This window comes from Lates calcarifer, linkage group LG20 (assembly GCF_001640805.2).
Source record: "Lates calcarifer isolate ASB-BC8 linkage group LG20, TLL_Latcal_v3, whole genome shotgun sequence".
NCBI classification, from domain to species: Eukaryota; Metazoa; Chordata; class Actinopteri; family Centropomidae; genus Lates; species Lates calcarifer.
In genome coordinates, this window is record NC_066852.1 from 19,189,431 (window position 1) to 19,215,840 (window position 26,410).

The window sequence follows — 26,410 nt, forward strand, 5'->3', positions numbered from 1 at the left end:
TCCCAGCTGAGGGAAATCTCAATGCTGCAGCATACAGTGATATCATAGAAAATAATCCAATGGTCAGGGGAGGCCCAGTGTAATATATGTTTCAATTTACCCTGTGCACAAAGCCAAGTCCATTACAAGATGGTTTCCCTAGTTTGGGGTGGTTGGACTGGACTGACCTGGACAGAGCCCAGGGCCCATATTTATCAAAATGTATTATTTTCTTCTTTCTCTTCTTTTTTGGCATTTATCAGGGTTGCAAACAAGACAGCAATAATAATAATAGGTATTGTATGATCTCTTGGAAGTCATAAATTTCTCTGAATCTCCTTTTCAGTCAATCTGCCCATTATTTAATCCTTATTTCTATATTTCTAAATATACTGGCCAATATTTTCTTTTACTCTTAACTTGGCACTTTAGAGCATTATGTGACCTTGTTCCCATCTAAAACCTTTAGGATGAACTACAGAAGCTGGGCCTTGTCCATTATCACCACCCTCTTGTTGTTTACTGGGAGCAATTCCCTGCATCCAGGTTCCAAAATGTTGCAGAAAGCCCTCCCAGAAGAGTGGAGGCTGTTTTATGGCTGCATATTCATGCAAATAACTTAGGAATGAGACTCACATCAATCACACTATGGCTGAATTGATCTGGTGCGTTTGGCAATTGTGCACGTTATTAATGTAAAAACAGAAACAGTAAGTTGCAAGTTTCTATTATTAACATCAGCCATTCAAACTAATTTGCAAGACCACGTTATCGCTCAAAATGTAGTTTCCTTCCCTCCCCCGTCTCCAATGCGAGTTTCGACACAACACTTCCTCTCTACGGCTCTGGGTTCAGCGGGGGTTCAGACAGTCGGAGGCAACCGCGACCTCAGAGCTACTTCTTGTTCTCCAGTATTAAGGACCGCAGAAAGAGTGGAGGTAAAGGTTCAAGAAACATGTGACAGTGGTTTATTTTAGTTCAACTCAAACAAAGTCGGCGTGAAACTGCGTTTGTTTTTTGTGGTGACAGTGTTGACGCTGTGGTTTGTTTGTACACACACAGGCCATCGTTAGCTAAGCAACGCAGCATTAGCGAATATTAGCATAATGTAGCATTAGCATAATATAGCATGAGAAAACATAACTTTTTAGTTGTTGTTGTTGTTAGTTGTGAAAAGGAAAGAGGAGAAGGTGACGTGTTGTTAACAGTCTTGTTACACATACTTGGCTTAAAACGTTGTAACTTTTTAATATAATTATTCGACACAAAGCATTTAAGCAGGTGTTCGCAGGTGTTAGGTGATTAGCATACATTAGCCTACGGCGACCAAAACGACAAAAAGTTGCTGTAGGTGAAATGTCCACAGTTAATGGTTAATTTGACCATTGCTTAATCTTTCGGTTGTTTTTCTCAAGATATCATTTGACTTAAGATTGACAATAGTAGTATAGTAGAAATAGTAAATGTGCTCAATTCTTTAATGATTCAAATAAAAAAAGCGGAGGGTTGTCTTTAGATAAGTTTGGTTGCAACAAGCTTCGTTAGCATTATATGCAAAAGCATTACAATTATGTACCATTTGATGTTTATTTTAAGTTACCTGAATGTATTGTGATATATCTGTTAACAAAGATAGGCATTACCAGACATCATCAGTCCCTGAAACTGAAATGGTGCGCAAATTTAGGGCAAGTGGCTTTTAAATTAAAACAAAAATTATAATTTCTGGCAGTTAAAAGCTGTAACTCTCATGCTACCTTTATTTAATTTCTCTACAGGTTGGTTGAAAAGCATGGAGGATCAAGAAGCATTCAAATACAGTCCAAGAAGAGGTGGTGCTAGCTTTCAATCTCTGTCAGACTTTGAGCCAGGCTTGCACCTCCACCGTCCTCCTCGAGTCCACCTGTCAGATGATGTACCAGTTTATAGCTGTGATTCAGAGCTGAGGTAATGAAAAGTTTGCAGTAACACTAGAGCAAAACAGCATTGTCGGCAATTGTGCATTTGCCTGCAGGAGAAATTGGACTTTTTATGTGTCCTCGGGAACCCTCCTGGTCTCATAATTAACAGAATTAGTTCAGAGTGGGACATATTAATCCTATCTGTAAACATGACAGATGGACCATTATTCTCAGTCTTACACTTGGACAAACTTAAACATAATCTGTTTCACTTAAAAGGAAATTATCAGGAGTGCACTATAAAACTTAGGTCAATAAAACCAAGTGGTAACCACTTCTTTAACAACAGCAGGTTTTTATTGTGCCATGGCTGCCTGTTACTGAGGATTCAGAGTGGGCAGGTGAGGAGCCTGCAGTTAAGCGTGTCCAGTCCAAATTGGGCGCACACACTGACAGTTACTGGAGCTCATTAACGAAAGCACCCATAGTTTCAGGACAGTGGATAACCTAGTGGCTCATTTGGTTGTGGCACTTGTCATGTTCTTGGTTTGAATGTGCTCTGAGCCTTTGTAGCCCTTTTTTTAATGTCTCTGTCTATTGGCAATCAAAACACTACCTTTAATTAAAGACCAAAATATCCCCCAAAATCTTTCAGAAGTTTTCAGCTGAGCACCTGAAATGTAAATGAAGCAGTGTGATCTCATTTGTGAGTCATTCATGCCTCGACTAAAACATGCAGGAAGAGAAAATGGTTAATTAGCCTGCTGAGCCCTGTAATGATGCCTTACTCTTGAATCTCACCTTAAAACGCAAATCCTGCTTCCCTGCATGGAACTGGTCATCCATAAGTTGAACATATTAACAGCCCCCTTTTACATGTTATTTAACTGTTTTGTTGTGTTACTTTGAAATGTGCAAATGTTCCTTTACAGAAATTTTGAGTGATCAGTCGCTTGTTTTCTAGTGGTAACCGTTTATGTTACACTCTTAGGAAAAATGTACATGCTTCTGGAGATCATGACCGGGCAAAAGAGGCTTTGCTTCCTGAAGGAGGTGGCCGATCCATCTCCAAACTCAAAGACAAACTTGATTCTGGTGACATTCTGTTGGGAGATGAGGTAAATAAATGCAAAGATGCTGTTGCATAACAAAGGCCAAATGTGAAATGTATTAGGTTATTGTTTAAACTTATATGCAGTTTGATATGTATTTCTGTGCTTTACATGGAAGATGTCCTTCACAGACAAGCTGGAATGATGCAGGAATAGAAGGTGGTATTAAGCCTTTTTTGAAAATGTGATATCAAAGTGAAATCTCAACATCTGTGATAATTAACAGCAGATTACTTCACTGGCAAGTAGCAGCAGTGTTTGATACCATTATCCAGCTAAGTGGAGGGGTTCAAAACCATCTGCAGCCACCCACCTTGTCATTTAAGATGTGAACAACAGAACATAGATTCTCAGTAGTGTATTTATGTCAAACAGTACATGGTCTTTCGTGTCTCATTAACTCTCCTACAGTGTGTTTATATATGCTTACAATGTCTTGACAACAACATGCTTTCTTAAATCAACACAAGAGAAATATGTTCAAGGTTGATAAGAGGAGAAAACAACAGTCTCAGTCTTTACTAGGATGGTTCTGTTTTTTGTTTTTTTGTTTTTTAAGGATGAGGACTCAGATGATGAACCAGCTGTCCTCTCTCTCTCTGGTATGTCACCTGCTGAAAGCATCTTGGATGAAGAGCTCCTCCTGGACCAGACCAAGGACACGAGCACAAAGACTGAAGGTACAGAAGTGGTCACACTGTAGGATATCAATATTCAATATCTAATTCTAGTCTAGAAATACCGAAAAACAGATTTGGGCTCCCAGTCTGTTTGACCATTGCTTTCTGTCTGGTGTTTCCCAAGTTTCGCCACACTGCTCACCTTCTTTTCAATACCTGTTGTAGCTTGCATCCAAGTTCAACTCTCTGGTGCTACTGTAGCCTACAGGGCAGTGAAGAGCTGCTCCCCTCCTACCAAGTCAAACCCTGTGCTCTTGTCCTCTGGGCTGTTGGTATCCTAGTTAGGGACCCTGTGATTAGCCATTTCAGTCAAGGCTCCTCTCTGTCCTGGTCACGCAGATCTGGAATAAGCTCCCCCACTGCTGCTAGCTGTCTTATGGTTTTATTTTTTTAATCTTTCTTCCAGTCTGGCGAACTGAGTGGCACAAGAACCACATGGCAGCAATAAGTAGTGTGAAGTTTGACAGCCTCCTGAAGATGTCTCCGGATTTCCAAGGCTGCAAGAGTCACATGGCAGCATTTGTCTTAATAAGGGGTAAGTGTCTCCTGTTCACCAAGGGTCAGTAAAATAGTTTATATATTGTTTACCAGCTTATTTTCCTTATTTTTTATTTCCTTTTAATATGTTTTTTAAATCATTGATTGCTGTATCTATACATTACTAAAGATAACAAAGAATTTTTAATTAAGTGTGTAGAAATTTATAAACTGGGCCTGTACCAGTGACAGGTAATTATTGCAGTAGCATGTTAAATGGCTGGATGTGCTCATTTTAAATTCTAGTGTAGCTCATGAAGGTTTCCAAGCGTGAAAAACATTTCACGGTGTAAGGGAATGTTTACGAAATCACATGTGTGACAGCTAAAATTTTTTGTTTCATCTGATGGTGCAGCCATTTAAAGATAGTGTTTTTTGTGGGTTTATATATTTTACTCAATATTAATGGGATATTTCTTTAAATGAACAGTGGAAGAAGCAGATCTATGCAGATAAAGGACTGACATAAAATGTGGCATAAAGCTGCATCAAAAGAAATTAGAGAAAAGAGTTAAGAGGAAGATGTTAATTAGCATTTAGTATTTTAAGTGATAACCATATATATTTCTCTTCATGTCAGGATACTTGCATCAATGCATCTATCAAACTAAATACTTATCAGTTCTAGCCACGATTTTAACATTTTGATGCTGGAGAGCTGGTATTTCTTTCTTTTCTTATTCAAGAAGACCTATTTGATTGATTGTGACCTGTGAGTCCTTAGTCACAAGCAGGTTTGAATGGAGACTGATGAAGATGGCGTATGAATGGCTTTTCACTCTTGCCTCCTTCTAACCTCTTTATTCTGTACATGCCTTTTAAAATATATTGTTAAACATGCGTCATCACTTGATACTGTGACTCACTTCATAGTTAAATGCCCTTGATGTGTCAGTCTCCATGTCTCATCCCAAGCACTTGGTATTAACTAAACCATATTTGAATGAATTTTATCTCCTCAACAGAAGTGTTGGATACAGCAGGTTGTCCTTGTGAGCATTATACGGTGGTGGCATTGGGAGCTGGCCGTTCAAGCTGCAGTAAGTGGCTTTGCTACAATGGGACAATGGTTCATGACTGCCATGCCATCGTCATTGCCAGACGGGCTCTTTTAAGGTACAAACTACTAACATGACTTCTTAATCAGTAATCACCTCATTCAAATCTCAACAATGTTTATACAGTCCTTACTGTAAGTAGTTACACATTTTTTCTTCTTCAGGCTCTGTACTTCAGGACATTCAATCTGAAATAAAATAATGCATATGACATTAAAGTGCAAAGTCTCAGCTTTTCATTAATCTAGAAAGTACAGTGTGGGAGATAAATATAAATAAATAAATAGCACTTTTAACACAAAGTGCCCAAAGTTTAGGTGTGTTCAAATGTAATTCAGACACAATCATCATATGACTGCCTGAAATATTGAATCCATAGGCATCACCAGTAGCTTTGTATCTTCCTTGGCCTTCATCTGCTTGTTGTGGTGTCTCTCTGCCTTAAGTTTGGTCCTCAGTAGGTGGAATGCAGCTCAGTTGGATTAAGATCAGGTGATTGTCTTGGCCAGTTGAGGATATTTAACCTCTTCATCCTGAAAAGCTCTTTGGCTGTATATTCAGGATTGTCGTCCTGCTGAATGATGAAATGTTGTCCAATGATGCATTTGGCTGAATTTGTATACTTCTGCAACCATACATGTATAAGCCATTACAGAGCCACCACCCTCCACACTCTTCTCTCTCCATCATTTTGATAGAGGTTGATTTTTGTATCATCAGTCCCCAGAACTTTGTTCAAAACTCTGCTGGTTTCTTTTTGTATGTTTAAGTGAACTGCATCTTGACCTTTATGTTTACCAGGTGTTTACAGTTTGTTGTGAATCCTCTGAGGTCATGGTCATGAAGTGTTCTCTTGATTGTTGATGAGAAAACATGTACGCCTACATCCCAGGGAGCATTCTTGCAGTTGTTAAGGGTTTTTTCTTCACCATACAAATTATTTTTTCTGTTCATGCTTGTTGGCAAATCAACTACCTTTGATATTTCTCTGATATATTTTTGCTTTTTTTTTTTTTAAGCCTCATTATTATCTTCTTCACTTGCACGGTCACCTTTTTACCCCTCATATTGGGAGACACCTCCACCTCAGTCTAAATGGCAACTCTAAACTCTCCCTTAACTCTTGAGTTTTGTGCATGAACTAATGTTGAAATGACACACAGCTGCCCCAGAACCATTTAGTGTCCAGAATGGGCAATATGTGTTAAAAGGGCTATATCCTCCCACACAGTACTTTCTATATTGACGTAAACCCACTCAAATTTAAAGCTGAGATTTGACACTTTGATTCAGTATCTATTACTGTATTTCAATGTGTTGAAGCACAGAGCCTGAAGAAAAAAAAATGTGTAACTGTCCAAATACTTGAGGTGTGGGCTGAGGTTACACATTGAATTTTGGAATTGCTGGAATGGGAAATCCCTCAGTTTCTAATTTACAAAATCTTAACTTTAAATACAGATAAAATGTAAAAATCCTTAACTTTTCTCATATTAAGGATTAAGTCTTGACATGCCTTTTTGTTACCTCTTTGAGTAGGCAGCCTGGATTGGCTCGCTGACTTTCATGTACCATTGATGGTGCTTCTGTTGCACTGAAGATGCTGGCGTGTGGCTGAAATTGAGAATGGTTTTTTTTTCTGGCTTGCATTCAGGTTTCTGTACAAACAGCTTCTGCTGTTCTTTGACGCTGATCCAAATGCCAGGGAGAACTGTATTTTCGAGAGTAGCGCAGACAGCCATCAGCTCCAACTCAAACCCAAGATCAACCTGCATCTCTACACCAATCAGTGTCCTGAAGGAGCGGCTAAGAACTTCTACTTCAAGTACATCAATCTGTTACTACGTTGTTTTTACTGTTTTAATATGCATTCAGTGGCCACTTTATTTGGTATACCTACAGTCTAGCAATCTAATACAACTGCTCTGCCATAAAGTCTACTTCTATGATGAGGTGTTAATTTAATTATATGTTTTAGCACTGAGGTGTTAGGAATCAGTGGTGGTGGTCTGCTGGACTGCTTTATCTATTCATTTATGAAAATGGAAAGGATAAAAAAAACTGAAACACCTTTCAGTATAATATTGTCCTATACAACACCATCTTGAACTATGACCTCCATAATAAATACTACAACAATAAACTTCTGAAATATAGATGTTAAGGCAGGGCTGTTGTATTGCATTAAATTGTACAGGTGTACCTAATGAAGTGGACCTTGAGCGTACATATGGAACTGGAAATTTAATTATCTGTTTTTGAGTTAATTCAGATTTTAATAGCTATGGTTTACATTTCTCAAGTGTGCTGTGCTAATAATATAGTACTGTGTTAATAGTAAAATAAAATGTAATGTCCTGGTCAGGGGCCCCGCGAGCAACAGTTGGACCGTTATGAAGCTGCAGTATCACACTAAGGGCCTGCTGGTCCCTGTAGCTTACCTTGACCCGAGTCTCTGGGGCGCCAGAGTCTGCTGCATGTCTGGTAGTGACAAGTTGTGTCGCTGGACTGTGACCGGCGTTCAGGGTGCACTACTGAGCCACTTCATTCAGCCTCTCTACATCACCAGCATGGTGCTAGGTAAAGAACCTCAAAGTAATTGGTCAACATTTTGGGAATATTTACTCTCTTGCCAAGAGTTATATGAGAAAATCGATATTTGTACACTAAATATGAAGCCAGCAGCTTCCTGCTCCCAGCCAAGAAATATTCTGGCAAATAACTCACTTATTTTTGCATTCTGTTTTTTAATGGATTGAACAAACCAGATATAACATGTTAGTCAGTGAGCTTTAGAGGTGATGGTAGGTGGGCTCTATCTTTGGATTGAGGCAGGCTAACTGCTTACCCATTTCCAGTTTTTATGCTAAGCTAAGCTCACTGGCTGCTGGCTATAGCTTCATATCAATTATACAGACAGGAGAATGATATCAATCTTTACATTTGACTCTCAGTGAGACGGTGAACAAGTGTCTCCCAAGATTTTATAGTTACTTTGTTAACACCTTGGTATTTTATATCCAAGTGGTAAAATTTCTAATGCTGTCATAAACGGGAAGTGAGATGTTTATGACATTAGTAAAGATTTACTAGCTGTAAAAGTAATGGGCACTTAAAGGAACTTTACATGGGTTTATTTCTTTCACCTGTGTTTTCCTGAAAGATTTAAGAGAACACACTGAGGTTGTTGAGGTTGTTTATTTAGGAGGCCAGAAGCACATTGATGAGGAAGTGTCTGATATCACCAACAAGCGACTGGGTGACGGATGGGAGGACTTCCTGCCGCCGTCCTACAAAAAGCACAACATCTTCCTTGTCTGTGGCAACTATGTGGGCCCTGTTGTGACCTCCTCGCAGCACGACGACCTCAGCATCAACTGGTGTCTCGGTGACAAGGACATTGAAGTTCTGGATAGTAGCAAGGGCTTCATCGTTGATGGGTAAGACGTACTGATGCGTTACACAAGAAGTCTGTCTTCTACCAAATTTTCTGAATTAAATTTCAGTAATCTTTAAGTTGTAAAGAAACTTTCCTAAAAAATGTGGGTCATTATGCCCTACACTCTTCTTGCACAGTCTTTACCTGACTGTAGCTTACCTCAGTCACACTGCTGCAGCCAGTTCCAGAGAGAGAGAGCAGAACTGCTGGCAGAGTCTGATGCACTTTGTTTGCTTGACAGCCTCAGTGAGGCCTGGGGCTCCTGCCATCTCTTGGCTTTGGAGCCGCAGACAACTGCTAATGTCCAGTAGCTAGAGTGTGACACAGGCACGCCTCTCACTGGAGGCTGTGTTGTCCTTGAGCAGAGATTACAGCCAAAAATAGATTTGAGATCCTGCTTGGTGTTCACTGTGTTGCTGCGTATTTCAGCATTCTGTGCTGCAGCCTGAACTGTTCATTTTAGGCGACACCATGGGTTAAAGGGTCGGCTTGAGGCCTGCAGCATGTTCCAAACAATAAAATAAAAATAGAAAAAGAAAAACAGCCCCCTGAAATAGAAGAGAATTAATTTCGGGGCAAGAATACAGGATGTAAAGTGTGCAGGGGGAGGTGAAGAGGAAGTGAAAGGATAGCAAGAACACCTACTGAAAAAAAAAACACATTAAAGCGTGAAAATGAAAGGAGATGCAGCTTGTGCCACATGAGACTTCTGTAATTAAGTGATGTAGAAGCGGCATGCCAATTTTTCCTGGCTTCTTTTAGCTATGGGTTTCAGCTCTGAAGCGATCAATAGTTTCCTGAAAACCTTGGCTCGCACCCACATGTCTTGAAATCTGCTAAGAAGAATCCATTATGTGGAAAATGTGTTAGGAATAAAAAAAAAATAAATATAGGAAGTTTTTAGTGGGATAAGGAGATATCATGGTCTGTCGACAGTGAAGTGGTCTTGGAGCAGACCTTAAGATGATTAGATATCGGTCACCCCAAACAGCCATCTGTCAATGCCAGCCTCTGTTATTACGGTCACAGTCAGTACCACCGTCATGTTTTTATTTACAACACTGGCAGTCTCACCACTGCTCCACTCCCCAGGGTTCCTCTCCAGGGTTTCCCCCAGGAAAGGTGGTTGGGAAGCCCTGCCTTCTCTCACTCAGCCAGACCACACTTAACATTTTAGTTTTACAGTGTAGAAGAATGTCTGGCCAAGCACATTTTTATATCCACTGTAGTTAAGCCCCTGAAGCAGAGACCACATCCTCCCAAAATAGCACTAGAGGTTGTTAAGAACAAGTTACTAAAATGACCAGACACCAGTGTGTGTGTCTGTGTCTGTGTGTGTTGGGGGGGATGGGAGGGGGCTTGGTCTAAAACAATGTTTAGGTGGGTGGTACGTGTCAAAGAAACATCCAGATGAATCCCAGGACCCAAGGTTTCCCAGCAGAATATTATATCGTAATGAGATGATCAGTGTTATTCACTTCATCTGGCAGTGGTTTTAATGTTGTAGGTGGTCAGTCTATCAGCCACACAATAAACTGCCATTAATACAGGTATGATAATGTATGTAATGTGTATATATATGATATATATGAACACTGTTGATGAAGTATTAGTCATTGTACATTTTCTTATTCTCTAGCTCTCCCTCTGTGAGTGGGCCTGGCTTCTCCAGCAGACTTTGCAAGAGAGCCCTCTACAGTTATTTCCTCCGAGTTGCACAGCTGGGTGGGCATAGCTATCTGCTGGAACTTCCCACCTACCACAGTGTCAAGGTGTGTGTCAGCTTCCCACCTCATTGCATTAATGCTCAGTGCTCATTCTGAGAACTGTGGCACTGTAAAGCTATCAGGTGTAGTTAGTGTATTGTAACTTTGCTTCAATGGAATCTTTAGACAGATTTTAAGGAATGATGTTATAATTGGTTTGTTGTTTATAGGTTGAAGCTGCCGTCTACCAGACAGTCAAAGAATTGGTCAAAGAACAGTTTCTGAGAATCCAAGCGGGTCCGTGGAATTCGAAAAAGCTTGTGGATTTCTTTACTGCTTAAATGTTTTTCAAGAAACCGGCCATGTAGAAGTTTATTCAAGTTCCTCTTGAGATTTTGTTTACTGTTGTTCTGTGCACTGATTACCGTTAACAGTAATTTTAGTTTTGTTTTATTCCTAACATTGGTGTTTTCAGTTTGTGTAGGTGTTTGAGAAAAATAAACCAGACCCTACTGTTGTGCACTGCTGGGAAGTCGTCAGTTTGAATGAGTTGTGGGTGGAAACATGTTGCTTAAAGGCTAAAGCTTAAAGGGAACATTTTCACTGCCCTGTCAAGTTGGACTGAGCAACATTGTCGCTCTGTTGTTCTGTAGCCAAAAGCTTGTACTAATTAAAAACAAAGCAAGTTGTTTTGGATATACTGAACAAATTTTGCAACCAGTCATTGGTAGACAGAGGCCATCATGCACAGGTAGTTACTTTGTATTTTGTCCTTCACTATCATATGATTTTAAACATGAGATTTTACTCATATTTATTCTGAGTGTTAACAGTTGTACCTACAGTAAGCCCAGTGTGTCCGAGGTCAGGAAGTCACATCAGCTGCTGAAGAACCAAACGCGTTACGAACCTCAAATATTCCACTTCTCTCTGTGGTCTTTGAATCCCTTCGTGTGTTTTTTTAAATAATAACCCCTGTTCCCATATTTAATAGTATCTGTGTCAGTGAATCAGATGTAACTCTAGGTGACAGCACTCCATAAGATGTTGCTGGTGTAAAATTAAAAATTGTGAATAGAAAGTGTTTAAAATTACACATATAATGTTTCTTTTTGTCTATATGGCCATTTCATGCAATATTTTATAGTAATATTGAAAAGTTTTACATATTTGCCTAATTGACTATATATTAGTTAATCTGAAACAACCCATAAAACTATGACTTGAAAATGTATCGACTGATGACTGTTGATCGAATGATCAATATCTAAAAATTGCATTACATTGTGATAGTGAGATAGACAATATACAGTAAGGACATCAGCAACATCACACCCTCAATGACAACATAGAGTAGAATTATCACCTTTCTTATTGTGTCAACAAAAACTGAACATTCATAAGATTTGCAAAATGACAGTTTATGGTAAAACTGTTTTGCTGGATTGCAATAGAAGTATTAGTGTATCTAATAAAGGGGCCAGTGAGTGTATGGTGACCCAGGACTGCAGTAGTTTGATAACTTATGTGTGGAGCCCAGAAAATGAACAACAGAAAGCACCTAAATTAGAGAAATGACTAATTTTGGACCTTCTCACAAAGACGATCTCCCAATCCAACACAAGATATCAAGTCACATTCAAAGATGGTTTAGTAATCATGTCATTAAGTAATTGAGGAATTATTGTATTGTATGAATAATTATTTGGTTTTAATCTGAAGTATGCAGGCAGAAAAGGAGGTAAAGAAGGAACACTAGGAGACTTGCGTCATCTTGAATTTAAAATTTTATTATTTTTCCACACAAACGGTGGGTACCGTGGTTCATTGTCACCATGGCTCCACTCACCAGTTGCTTGGCAACCAACTCCTCCTTGGAACTGATGCAACCACTCATGTCTTCATAATTACAGGCTCTTTTACAATATTTAGCAAAAACAAAAACAGAATTGTATTATAAAATTATCTAATGAAGCTGGAATACAATGGTAGTTAAATTCATCTCTACTGATTACATATTTCTGTAGTAGGGCTGCTGTTTGAGTTTCCCAGGCTTTTCATGTCTACATGTAAATGCAAATATGCAAATATGTGCTTTCCTCTGTGTGTTTTATCTTTATTCTTGCTGGTCGAGCAAGTGATTCCTCCAGCCAGGTGACGGGTTCATCGCCCTCTGGGAAGGCATGGCTCCTGAACCCGAGGGGTTTCTCTGGGCACGCGGGAGAGCCAAGGAATTCACAAAAAGGCCTGCAAGGTAATTAAGCATCTGTGAACAATTTCGAGGTGTGAAAAACATATTTTCTTATTCTCTCGTGTATGCCTGGGAGCTCTGGGTTAAACTTAGATTTAGCCATCAGCTGAAGAATACATTTAAGAAGAAACAGTTACATTAAACAGTTTTAGTTGTGTTAAATTACAAAGGATTTTGTGTAATTTTATAACGCCAGTGTAGTCTCATTAATGTATGCAGTGACATTCACTGTGATCCTGGCAGTTGAAGGACTGTGATGTCTGACTAAGTCTGTGATCATCATTGCGTAAGACTCAAAAAGATGAATTATACCTTTTAATTGCAACCTTAAATGTCTTACAATAGATGAGGATTAAGGAATTAGTAAAGAGTATAATGTCAAAAGAAGAAAGACCAATGAAATGAAGAATATGTCAGTAAAAATGGTTTTAGAACTCATTAAAGATTAGAATTGAAGCCAAAACCCTCATTTATTATTTCTCAAAACACTCTTTTCTCATCATTTTGAAAAGTACACTAAAATCACTGACAGACTGATAGTTATAAATTTTGTAGTGATGTGTGATGCTTTGGATTAACTGTGCTTTGTTCCCTCACCCAGGTTTGGTCTCTTGCAGGACGTGTCTCTCTGGCTGGAATCGGAGGAAGCCGATGTGCTTTCTGTGGAGCTGGACTTGACAGAGTGAACCGACGGCACCGATGGGGGGTTTAATTTGGGTTTGCCCACAACTCCTGCTGAGACTGAGTTGCTCCACTCTGGACGACAACAACAAAACATAGGTAACAGAAGTCAAGCCCAGAGTTTCCCTATTTGCTTTTATTGTTCATAAAAAAGCTCACAAGTGGAGCCCAACAGTACAAACCAATGTAAAGCCAGATTTAGAGTTAAATTTACAGGCTAATAGATGATGTGACATGGCTGTCATACCAGAGTGCTCCTCAAGTCGGAAACGTCCGAAGCAGAGGTGAATCCTCCACTGTTTCCTGACATTCTCCTTCATCAGACAGTGGAAGAGGAAGATGAAAAATCCTGAAATATCAAGAAAGGTGAGGTCATGAGCCTCTGTGGAGTAGATTAGGTCTTTCTTTCTTTTCCCTTCGCACATATTCTTGATTTGTCCTTGAGCAAGGCATTTCACTCTGAGCGGTAAAGCGGCGGTGTTGCGTCACTCGGATAAAACAAAGTAATATAATGGAGGCCAGCTGAGGTGAGAGTAGTTGTGAAACAGTTGCATCATTCAGCCTCTGTTTGATTTCTTCCTTTTTTTTATCTTTTGTTGTCTTTTGAACTGTGAACGTGAAGTAGGATGTTAAGGAAAACTGCATGTGTGGTTAACAAACCTCTACTCAATAAATACACAAAGCAACACTCACAATGGGTCACGTGCAAGAATGAACGTAGTAGGGGAGATTTAAGATGATGCTACAGCAAACCAATGCAGAACAGATGAAAATAAAAGAAATTAAGCAGTGAAGCTGTGTCGTAGTTGTATTAGAAGACCAGAAACAATTCAAAAGTAATACAGCTGCCATACCATGACATGAATAAAGAGTTGGCGGTTTGACATTCCCTTTCTCTTAAAAGAAAAGATGTGATTTAAATGGGAGGCAGTCAAGGGGAGGCAACATTCTTGGAGACTGATGAGATAATATTAGTCTTTATGCTGTTGGATGCAGAGAGAGACCTGCATAAAGACCCTGTGGCAGCTGTTGGTGTCAGGGAATTTCCACTGTACAGTATAAGCAGCCAAAATACTCAATACAATAAAATTAGAAATTCTAAAGAGAAATTGTAAAACTTTGACAAACCACTCATTAAAGCCACAGTGAAGATGATATGGTGAGTAAATAAACTACTTTTTGGACTGACATTTTGAAACTCCAGATTTGTTCAGATTAAAGCGTTAAAATTGTTCAGTCAAGTGTTTTTGAGAAAGGCAGGTTGTCTGCAAATGACTCATGCGACAAGTCCGGATCGCTTGTGAATTTTATTTGTACTTAAGAAAAAAAGTACACGAAAATTGGTAATTGCTAATTATCTTAAAAGCCCTGCACAACAATAGTACACCCACTTACATAATTTCATTTATTTTGGATGATAAGAGCTTTTCTCATAGATGTGCGTGTGTGTGCAGACTGTGTTTGATTTGCATCTCCCCTGCTCTGCTCACCTTCAACCTGAGCAGAAGCCTAATCAGCCAGAATAACTGAAAACACTTGAGCCAAACCCTGAAATCAGTCATACATGCCACTTATGAAATCAACTGTTCTCTTTATGCTTACATTTTTAGACATGTATCATCCATTTCAGTAATAAGTCCTGTACTGAAAAGAAATAACAACCTTGCAGGGTGTTGAGTCCAGAGAATAGGTACAGCAGAACTACTCTTGCTGGCCCAAAGGTAAAGAAGCCAACCGTCCATGTTAGACCAAGTAACAAGGTTAGACTGGCAACTCCCTTCAGGTCATGCATCAATCCACTGCGGGTTCCAGCCGGACTGTTGACTCGCATGTGGCGAATCTGGATCAAAACTACCACAAAAACCTAAAAGAAAATTCAGAAGAAGAATGGAATAAAAACAGGAGATGCAAGATAATGAAGTGTCCTCAAATGGAAGTTTTGGTGGAACTTATGTATGAACTTTAAAGAAAATAAGTTTTTACCGCAATATTGAAGAGAAAAACCAGGGCGGCATAGGCAACCACAGACACATAAAATGTTACATTGTCCTGTAGCCAGCAGCTGAGGAAACACAGATTGAGTGGGAGAACCAATTATTTATAAAGTAGAGATGATGTAGAACTCTTTTTAAACTTCATTTGCCAAAAGCAGTCATAATTATGATTATGATTAACATTATACCTTAGTTTATCTAATGTAATAATGACCTAATAGCAAAAAACAAGATATATTGAAGATATATTGATATATTTCAGGTGTTTTATGTAGGTTAACTGCTTTCAGCTATTAGTGTGTATTTGCTTTAGATGCCAGACAAAGTAACCTTAAAATAAATCTGAATAAAATTTATAATCATGTACAATGTTGAAAAACAGTGAATGTAGTTGCCTGTGACTTGTTCAGACATGTTTTAAGACTTATTACTCAGCTTGAAACAATAATTTGTATCTGATGTGATTTTGCCACAAAAAGTTCATGATAAATGTTAAAGCCATGATATAGGAGTGTACATATATTTGTTTCCAGAGTGTAACTGCTGGACACTTCACTGTAAAGCCAGTCTAAGTGGACTGGAGGGTTTAAGTTTTCAGAACATATTGGATCATGATTGGCTTCCAGACTAGTTGTAATGTCACAAAATTGTCTGGTACACATCTTAAACTCAGATTTAAAGTGAGCACAGAGACACTTTCCCTTCTCAGCAGATATACCTTACAAATTATATTTCCGCAAAGTGCATGGTTCATGGTGAAGCTCAAACATCTGTATTTTATCAAACCTGCAACTCACCAAATGTGCTCAAGTGGTGTGTCATATAATCACACTGTGTAACAGCAACTAAACTCACAAGTTGTCAGAGTTGTCTAGTGACTCTAAGCTAGCATCTGTGTAGAGGTGACTGCCGTAGGCCTCCCTGTTCATGATGAGCACGAGGATGCAGATAATCAGAGGAAGCCCTGGAGGAAGAGTTTAAACACTTGAGTCACAGCCTCGGAAATTATAATTCTCTTTCTTGAATGTTTTTCATGTGCCTCTCAAGTGTTTAAATGTGACACTGTATTTTCCAGCAACTAACTTTAAGTCAGTCAACTGAACACATGACTCACCCCACCCCAGAGCACAGAACTTGAGGATGTACGAAGGCACATAGACGTTGAAGACTTTAACGAGGGCGAAGTACATGTTAACGGCCTCTAATCCCATCCAGGTGAACGTGGCCAGGAGGAAGTAGTGCAGCGTGGATGCGGCAGCGACACAAAGGGCATACAGACCCCAGGAGGACAACCAGGAGTTGACCAGGAACACCAGGTTCAAGCCCAGCAGTGCCAGGGAGAGGTTGATGAGGATCTGAGAGGGGTAGTCCCGACGAAGCTTTCTGAAACACATGGCAGGAAAATGAAAGGTAAAACGCAGTGAGCATAAAGAGATTCTGTAAGTGTTACATGTACCACATCATTAAATCTGCAATAACTGATTTTGTGTTCACCAGCTAGTTGCTAACTTTGTCTGTCTGCTGTTTGGTGTTGAGTACGTAGGTAACAGCTGCTGCTGCAGATGAAAGTGCCTCTATGAGAGTGCATGATTCTCTGTAGGTTCATCACTGCGAACACTTTTCCATTTTCATCTTGTTTTAACATTGTCATTTGATTTAGGAGGGCATTAATAGTCAGACTGGACAACATTTTCTATCAGGTACAGTAGTGTCTTGCTAGATTTCACATAAAATTTACTATATTTTTTTATAGCTCAAGTAAAAAGGATATTATTTTTCCAGTGCACGCAGAGCTAGCGCGAGAATGGTGGTGTATCTACAAAAATATGCACAGATTGTTTGGTACTTCTGTACAGGCAGGGAACCGTTAGACACAGAAACAGTGTTTAAATGTATCTGCATTAGCGTTGACATGACCTTTAAGAGCTAGCAACAGATGGCATGTAAACACAGTCAGCATATGACAAGTAGAAAACATTTATAAAATAACAACTTGGTGGTTGGACTCTCACTCGAAAACTGTGTAAGTGAGAACAGTTACTCCCAAGAACAGCGATGAGACTCCACAGCCGACATAGCTGATAATGGTCAGGATCTGCCCATTAGCTGGGTCCACCTGAGTCCTAGAGACATCCTACAAACAAACACACACAGATATGTTACCATGAGCGTGTGTGTTTATTTCCCCATGAGCCACACATGAGCTACACAACAATAACACACATTGTAAATCACATACAGTAATAAAAGTAATTTCTCCTCCCCTTAATTGCGCTTTGTTGTCCAAAAAACTACTAAAAACACAGCAGTGAGCCTCACTGTTGCACATGAACATACTGTAAAGTATAGTTTACTTAGAGCCAATTCCACATACACCATAAAGTCCCTAAAAATGCATTAGTTACACTGTTGAATAGCAGTAGCAATAACTGCAGCAGACAGCTCTGCTGGTAAGTTTCCACAGTGAGAGGGGTAGTTTATTGGACATAGTCTCCACATTTCAACTTTAAAAAGCTTGTAGTTGTGGATTATTCATTTGGTTAAATAGGTTAAATGATGCATTAAAAAGATACTGAGAGGCATCTTCCCCATAGGCACAACATGGCTCCTGTTCCCAACATGTTTCGTGCAGTTTCATTAATGAGTTAGTCTATCAACAGAAAAATAATTGTTGATAATCAATTAGAATCTCTATCTCCAGGCTCTTAAATCAGAGGATTTGCTGCTTTTTTGAGAAGTGTTTTGAAAACTACAGTCCTCTTTTTGTCTGTTTATGATTCATTTGTAGAGATTTACATTCTCAGTAGGAACCAGTTGGCTGAGGAATGAGAGCCACAGGCGGGGCTGGGAAGTCAGAACGTACTGAGAGACAGACTAACACGTTGTTGGTTTTGGTGTTTCCACTGGATTTAGTTTTGTCAGTACCAAAAATATGGGAAATAATTTCCACCCTTATTTTTAAATGTCCATTTCAGTAACAGTGTGATTTGTGGCTCATATTTTTGCAGTTTTGGAATATGCATAATTAAAATTTCATTTGGTCTAGTTAAAAATAATGAGTTTGTGTCCAACCTTGCTAGTTCATTTTTATTTATTATGCCTTGAGCACCCTCTGCTGGTGAGCCTCTCTTAAGCCACTTGGCTGTTACAACTACATCATGTACTGCTGCTACCGGTGCCCATACAGTTACTAAAACTTTTAAATGTGCTTCAGTATCTCTGAGGCCAAGTCATGCTTTATATGAAACAGTAAAACAGGAAATATACAGATTGTACCAGAAGAACTCCAAAGTGTGTGAGATGATCACACAGGCAGGTTGTGTAGTCAAAGCTGCTGTTGTATTTTCTGCAGCCATAGTCATCCCAGCCTCCCTGTCCGTCTAAAGGATGACACAGACATTTAGTATCACACAGTTCATCCTGCTTTTGTAAAGATGTGAGGGAAGTGATTTAAATCAGGACCTACTGTTTTTATTGAAGTTCCAGTACACACACTGTACGTCCTTGGAGAGCTTTAACAGAGATGAAAATGAAATGCATTAGTTTATCAAAGGAATCGATAACTCATTCATATATTGAACTGGCAGCACTGTAAGCAGCTATAACTCTGCAGCAGATTTATATCCTTCAGTGATTAGCCACATTGGATCCTACTGTATTGGGTGTAAGATGGTGGAGCGTGACTTTGATGTCTTCATCCAGGTCTTTGATTGGAGTGCTGGCATTGGTCACACTGGCTGACACCACAAAGGTGTTGAGGGTCTGACCCTGTTGGCTGCTCTGAAAATAACAACAAAATGCATGTGAGTAATTTACTTGACTAATGTGCATCTAATCAGTTTGTTTAGTGGGGATAGTAAGCATGATGGTGTTTATAATGAAGTGTGTTTGAAGTGTGATACAAAATAGAACCTTGAAGAGCAGTGGTATGCCGTAGAACTGAAACTGGACTCTTGGTGGGCTCTGGTTCAGGTTGTTTTCTGGGAAGCTGTGCTGCAGGGCAGACGGCAAGGAGATGAAAGCCACTGTGCTGTTGAAGGGATACTTGTTGATGAAAATCTGCAACAAGAAGAGAACTTTCGTAATTCTCTTACTGTCATACTGTCTTTTGTAAATTTTAATATCACTTATAAATCTGTTTTCTCTAATAAAGCTCTAACTGATTAATATATTTGTATAGATAATAAGTTACGTAATAAGTGGCTTATTTTCAGTGGCCAGAGGATTCAAAACATGATGCCTTTTTGTGGTCTCTGTCAGTTTGATGACATTTGTCAGTTGTTGTTAATCTACCAACCTCAGGTTTTGTGCCTGTGCGGTCAGACGACACTCCAAAAGTCAAACTGTTAAACTGTCCAGGGACGACATCCACAACTGAGATAGCAATAGCTGGAGCAACCAAAGTGGAGGAGCCCTCGTAACCCACCATCCTGTCTCCCACTGCCTCTGTGAGATTTACGATGCTGTAGTTGAAGACAGAGAGCCGGTTAGTAAACAGATGTTGAACAGAAAAATTCTTTCTCTGGTTGGATTTTTGATTCATTTTTTTCCCCATCCTCACGTGTTAGTAAAAGGCAGCAGGTCGCTGTCAGACTCCAGTATGTCAGAGATGATGTTGATTAGAGCTTGGCCCAGGTTTGGTGTGACTACACTGAGGTTAACAATGTCCTCCAGCTTGCTGAGGACTGTGACCAGCTCCTGGTAGTTGAGAGTGGAGTGGTTGCGTAGTAATCCCTCAATCATCTCCACCACGTCCAGTGCATTGTCTGGAGGTAAATGATACAACTTATGAAATAATACTTCTGGTTTTGTTACAGTACAGATCTTGCATTTAGACTCATACTGTCATCCAACTGGATTTGTCATTGTTTAGGCTTTTTTTTTTATCTTCAACATTAGATTTTGACCCATAAATTTGTGGCTGAATCATGCAATTATTTCTAAACTGACAATTACAACATAAGGCAGACAGATAAAGTGAAAAGTTTATAACAGACTAGCAGTGACTTTGACATGGTCCAGATCAGGGATGGTTTCCACCACTGGAGGACAGTCTTCCTGGTCTGGGGCCATCCAGTGGGTACTGAGGCACAGTTTACTGTTACACAAACAGGTGGGGAGAAGGTGTAAATGACATGTTTAATTTACAAGCCGTGAGTCTTTTATCCCTGATTTTTAAAGTTTCTGTCTACCTTCTGTATAGCTACATCTTTTGTCATTTCTACTTGTATATGAAGTTTTTGCTCTGTGTGCTTTTCCAAGTCTGACTTGGAAAGAAAAAAATCTGTCAACTCAGTTTCTTAAAAGTTATGTTGAGTAGATAGAGACATTGTATGTAACTTTGAACAGCTGTGAGGTGTTTGATCTGGGAATCAATTCTCTGTTAACTCCACTCATTAGTGACACCAACCTCCTGATTAATGCTTTTACAGCACGGACTTCCACAGCTCGTGAATCAGCCATCAATAATCATTGTCACAGTTAGTCAACAAACAGAAAGAGTCCCGAACACAGTGGGACAGCCATGTAAACATATGCCCAAGGATGTGATCAATACTCAACAGGCCCATATTTATTCATGTGTTAAATTTGTGTTGACAGAGTAAACCAGCTATACATGTACTCTTTTTTTTCAACATGGCTATATGAAGAATTATCTGCAGGTCATGAGTTCAGTGATAACAGGAAGCACTACATGTCAACAATCAGGCAGGTGTGAGCATATTGTAGAGGCCATATACTCAATGTGTGAACTATAGTTTGAATCTAGACCTTATCAGCACCTGTCAGTTTAAAGAAGTAACTTTGAAACTTGTTGACTTAAAAGAAGAAAAGATGTCTTTTGATTGCTTCTTTTGTGCAACTGTCTTAGGGTTTAAAAAATATTCTATTTATAATGACATCAAACAGAGAAAAGCAGCATATTTGACTGTAGCTCGGTATAACTCACCAGTAAATGCAAATGGAAACAGCCACGACTATTATCAGGATAGTTTTAGTCATTTCAGCTCTCATTATAATGTATACATATTGTTTATACTAACACCCTGGATTGTGCTACTTTTATTTTATTTGGTTTTCTCCCACATACCAAAGACATCCCAGTCAGGTATATTACTAGTTTTGGCTGAGGAAAGTTTTGTGAACATATTTACAGTATATGTGCATTATTTGCCTGAAACACTGATTGAGCAGGTTTTAAAAATCAGTGAGCGTGTCAGAGCTCTCACCAGTGTCTGGTGGCGTGGCGGTGAGGATTTTTTGGGCACGGTTGAGTTGCATTTTTGCCTCCTGAAGTAGCTGGCCACTCAAACAGGCCTTTCATCGTCTGGTGGGTTTCTGCATTACACTGTAATATCACTGAAGCAGAGACAGTAACACAGGTGGAGAAAGAGACAAAGACAGGCTAAGATAGAAGAAGACATTTTTTATACCATATAAATTTTGCCAAACGTGAACCTCACTCACATATGCGGCTTATCGTTATGTTTTCAGTTGCTATAGTGATGGAGCCGTTGTTATAAGGCATTTGCAGTAGGTGTCGTATCTGCTCTTCCATTTCCTGTGTGTCTGACAGTGACATCATGACCTGAACCTGGAAAATACAGCTCTCTCTGCAGACAGTAACACAGTTCATATGAGTTACTTTTAATATAGTGGAAGTGCATACAAAGCACATGCAGTATATTGAAATGTTTTTGAAGTATGACACTTTTGGACAGCAAAGATTTTCCAGCCTGTTATACTGGCACTGTTTCATTATTATCATTATCATTTTCATTATTCTTCAAATTGTGCAGAGCTGCATGATCCCTACCTTGAAAGTCTGTGCACAAACACCTGGGGATAAAAAAGAGTGAAGATATTGACACAGCTCTCAGGAGAGTTTATTAAACACAAAATTGGTCAAATATTCTTGTACTTCGCCCTCACCGCTCTCACGGTGCTGGTAATAATCTCAAAATTGTCTCAAATTTTTAAAAAGATGAGAGTTTAATTTGTGACTTGTTGAATCTGAAAGCTTCTCATGATTACTTACTCCACCAGAGGTTGTGAGGTTTGACTGCAGGTTAGAATAATATCTGAAAGTCAGATCAGAAACTCGAGTTTTTCACATGTGTCAGATTAGTGTGACATTTCTGGAAGTAGATGTGTAACTGATCGTCTGGCAGCTACTGTACCTTTGAGTTTTGGGGAGCAACTGGAGGTCGAGCACCATCATCATGTCATCAGGTAGACTAGAGTTGAGCTGTGAAGAGTCAGAAAACTCAGAGAGATGTGTCTGAAGATACTAAAAGACCAGTACAGTGGTTCACAACCCAGTTGTCTTGACATATCTTCCAGCACCCTTCATGTCCCATGTTAAACTGGATGTTTCGTAACACTATTAAATAAATAAAACGGGATATGGTTACAGTAGTTTTTCATAATGTTTAGGTTGCTCTGGTCCGATTTGTAGGATTAGTACCACATGAAGTGGAAGGGTGTTTATCAATCATTTAACTGTTCCAACTGTTGATGCATTACTTTTAACAACTATTTCAACCTTTTTTCTCGTTTAGCCAAGTATTTTGACTATTCTCCAACCATTTGAACTTTTTAGAGGTCTTTTTATGCCTTGTGTCGGTGACCAGAAACATGATGTTTTTGGGTTGTCCACCTCTTTCTCCCATTCTTGTGAACATGATATCTCGGGAGCACCTGGAGGGAATTTCTTCAAATTTGGCACAAATGAGGCCAAAATCACTTGGCCTCAAGGATGAATTGATTAGAGTTTGGTGGTTAAAGGTCAAAGGTTGAGGTTGCTGTGACCTCACAAAACATGTTTTTGGCTTTTTTTTCTTTAATTATTTTTATCTTCACTGTGACATCATAATGCTTTGTAAAAACTCTTGTCTGGCCATTTTTCAATGCAAAAACATGGGAACATACAGGGGGAGTATGACCATATTTTATGCAACTTGACTGGTTGGCGGCTTTCCACATACTTACCCAGGTGGAAAGAATCTCTTCTGGTTCACAGTCTCCTGTTATGGACACGTTCATCTTCACCTCAAAGTACAGCTCTGTGAAGAAGATGGAGACAAAACAAATAATTTTTTTTCCCTCAAGGCATCATCACATAACATTTTTGTGACTATAAATGATCAAACTGACCAGTCATATTTGTAGGGCTTGTTGTAGCGTTGGTGATGGCGCTGGCAGCACTAGTAGAAGGATATGTGGTGGTGCTGGTGGCTGTGGTTTTAAGTGTAGTGGCAGGGGAGGTAGTAGAGGATGATGGTGTGGTTGCACATGTGTTGGTTGTGACTGGAGATGATGTTGTCACTGTGTCAGGAGGACTAGGGGTGACAGCGGAGAAGCTTTCTAGAGATAGAAAAGACTATGAGAGCTAGAACTAGAATTTCCTATAAAGTTTACCCAAACACAAACTGTTTCCTACCAACAGGTCTCGTGTGTATGCTGTTTTCATCAGGCAGCAGCTGTAGCAGACCGCTGGGGTCATGGTAGACATGGTAGGGACGGCTAAGGGTCACATACATCTCATTCTGTACAGCTGCTACATCCATCGCAGGAATAACACTTGCATAAACCAGACAGTTAAACCTACAGAGAGATAAAGTGTTTTACTGTCCTCTGGAAAAGTTGGGGTTCAGGCATTTTGGCTTGTGGCTTCTTAAAATGAGGCAAAGTCTGTTTGCTATGACCTTAGTTTGGACCTGGGTTGTGAGCAGTTCAAACAAAGAGTGATTTTTCCTTCTCAGAAAGAATGATGTGAAGTACTGGGGAAATGCATATACTGTACATGTGTTGTAATGAGAGGATCTTTTAGCTAGAAATGTATCTAGAGGTGACCATGTTATTAAGTGAAACAGTAAACCTGAACCATGTTACCCGTTGATATTGGGTGCCCACCGCACCTGAGGAGTAAAAGAAAGGTTACATTTACATGTGCATAACACATAAAATATTATTTTTATTTAATTAGTTTTTGTTGTTGTTTTGTATTTTAAACATAGACTTTAGCCAGAGAGATTATATATGATGCCTTAAACCTGAATTATACTGACCAATGCATTTTTTTCGCATAAATAACATAAGCAAACATTTTGATAAGGATCCTTTAAATTTGATTGGTAAAGATTTGTAATGCAGATATGTACTGAGCAGCATTCTCTGGGGAAAACACATTGTGACATAGGCACAGTTTCTAAACTACCTCAAACATAACTTTAACATATCTGTGCTGCACTTTCTTGTTACTAATTGGCCAACATACATAATGACACAGCTGTAACTGCAACATTAATATAAGCTGATATATTATATAGTATCTTAGAGCCAGACTAATAAATTAACTAATGTGCTTGCTTACCATCCTGTCTTCATGTGATGTTTCTACGAGGCTGTCATCTGTACTGGATCTGCATAAGAGATCAGAGAAACTCGGTGTGTTTATGACCCACTGGTTCCCTCTCCCTGTCATGTACTGTAAAATCTGGATTAACTGATGCAACACAAAGTGAAATTCATGGTATATTATTACAGAATATACTCTGAGTCACGTCAGTCAGTGTTGTAAACTTTAAGATCTCCTACCTGTTTACTTCAAACACAGACACTCTGTTTAAATAGATTCTGTCTGGCAGCACCTCTTCAAGCTGCAAGTAAAAACACCTGTGTAGTATAATGCAATCTAACCCAACATTTTATTAATAAATAAATGATTAAATATACATGTATTCAAACCTGTTTTATTATTCAGTTTTTAGGCTTTATTGCATTGTCAAAAACTGTCCATATTTTCCTACATTGTTACCATTTAGCAGACGTGGTGGTTGATTACATTTAAACAGTATTAAACAGTAAAACAGTATTTAGTATTTAGTTGATTTGTTTCTTTTACCCAGTGATGTGCGATCTCTCTTGCTATGTAGAGCTCGTTGGTGTTCCCATCATAACAGATGATGGCAAACACCAGTCTCACTTCGTAAAATGACCATTCTGCCAAAGAGAATATGAGACACTATAAAGTATGAAAATGTAAAGAGAAGTACAAGTGCATTGAGATGCAATAATACAATAGACATAAAACTGATAACTGCCAAGTACAAGTCAGTATCTTTAGCGTAACTGATTAACTTTTTGCTAAAGCGATTTTGTCTCTTTTCTATTTTAATGGTTTTCATTATTAACAAATGCATTATGACATACAAAAGATAGGAAGTATTAAATATGATAATAACAGGAATGGGCTCTGCTTTAAAACAAAGTTGGAAAAGCAGAACTTACGGGTGCAATAAATTAATGTTGATACTGAAATAATTACATTGTTGAGCCACTTTTACCATGTTTTATTAAGATCAACTGCTGACATTTTATCATTATTATTATGAAGGATATTTCATAATATTGAGCTCTGTATTCAGATGTGTCCGATATATACTGTTTGAGTTAAACCATCAGTCCTTAGACTATATCTTTTCTTTAATGACGTGTAGATATTAATCTCTTACAGACATTTATGATCATTTTATAATTACTCACCACTACAATTACAATACTTGAAACATAATAATTAAGACTTGTTTAACTCAGGTAGTATATGATCACTTATTTTAATAAGTTATTTTGTAAAAAAAAAAAAAAAAAAAAAAAAAAAAAAAAAAAAAAAAAAAGTCATATTGAAGTGTTGAAAATGATGGCAGTTTTGACCTTCTGTTATGAGCAAGATTTTCAATCAAACCAAGAGGCTTAGGTTTACTTAAGACTGAGGATTACCATTAGTTTTAAGGTGAAAATTACCTTCAGCTGCAGAGAGAAAATAACAACATCTGACAGCTGTATGATTAATGCTTCTGATCTTAATGTTATTGATCACAGAATGGCTTCTGTATTTACTTATCTGACAAAAAGACAGATGGTCAATATTTGATCTGAGGACGTTAACAAAAGGCAGCCACTGTGGCTACCAGTAAGTCAGGAAACAGCTGTAAAATGCTTGATGAAACTGACAGACCATTTACTGCATAAAAGCGAACATATAAACACTGTGGGAGGGAGAGAAGGGA

General features: G+C 38.9%; 1 protein-coding gene across 1 annotated transcript; it reads left to right on the forward strand.

Annotated features, from left to right (window-relative positions):
* Positions 1–774: 774 nt before the first annotated feature.
* On the forward strand, positions 775–11,200 carry adad2 (adenosine deaminase domain containing 2). Its single transcript, XM_018690994.2, has 11 exons — positions 775–917; positions 1,758–1,926; positions 2,872–2,998; positions 3,552–3,672; positions 4,079–4,207; positions 5,175–5,325; positions 6,922–7,092; positions 7,633–7,847; positions 8,473–8,707; positions 10,346–10,478; positions 10,643–11,200. Exons 2-11 carry the CDS (start codon positions 1,772–1,774, stop codon positions 10,751–10,753), a joined length of 1,548 nt encoding a protein of 515 aa, XP_018546510.1. The 5' UTR covers positions 775–917; positions 1,758–1,771; the 3' UTR covers positions 10,754–11,200.
* The last annotated feature ends 15,210 nt before the right edge of the window (positions 11,201–26,410 follow it).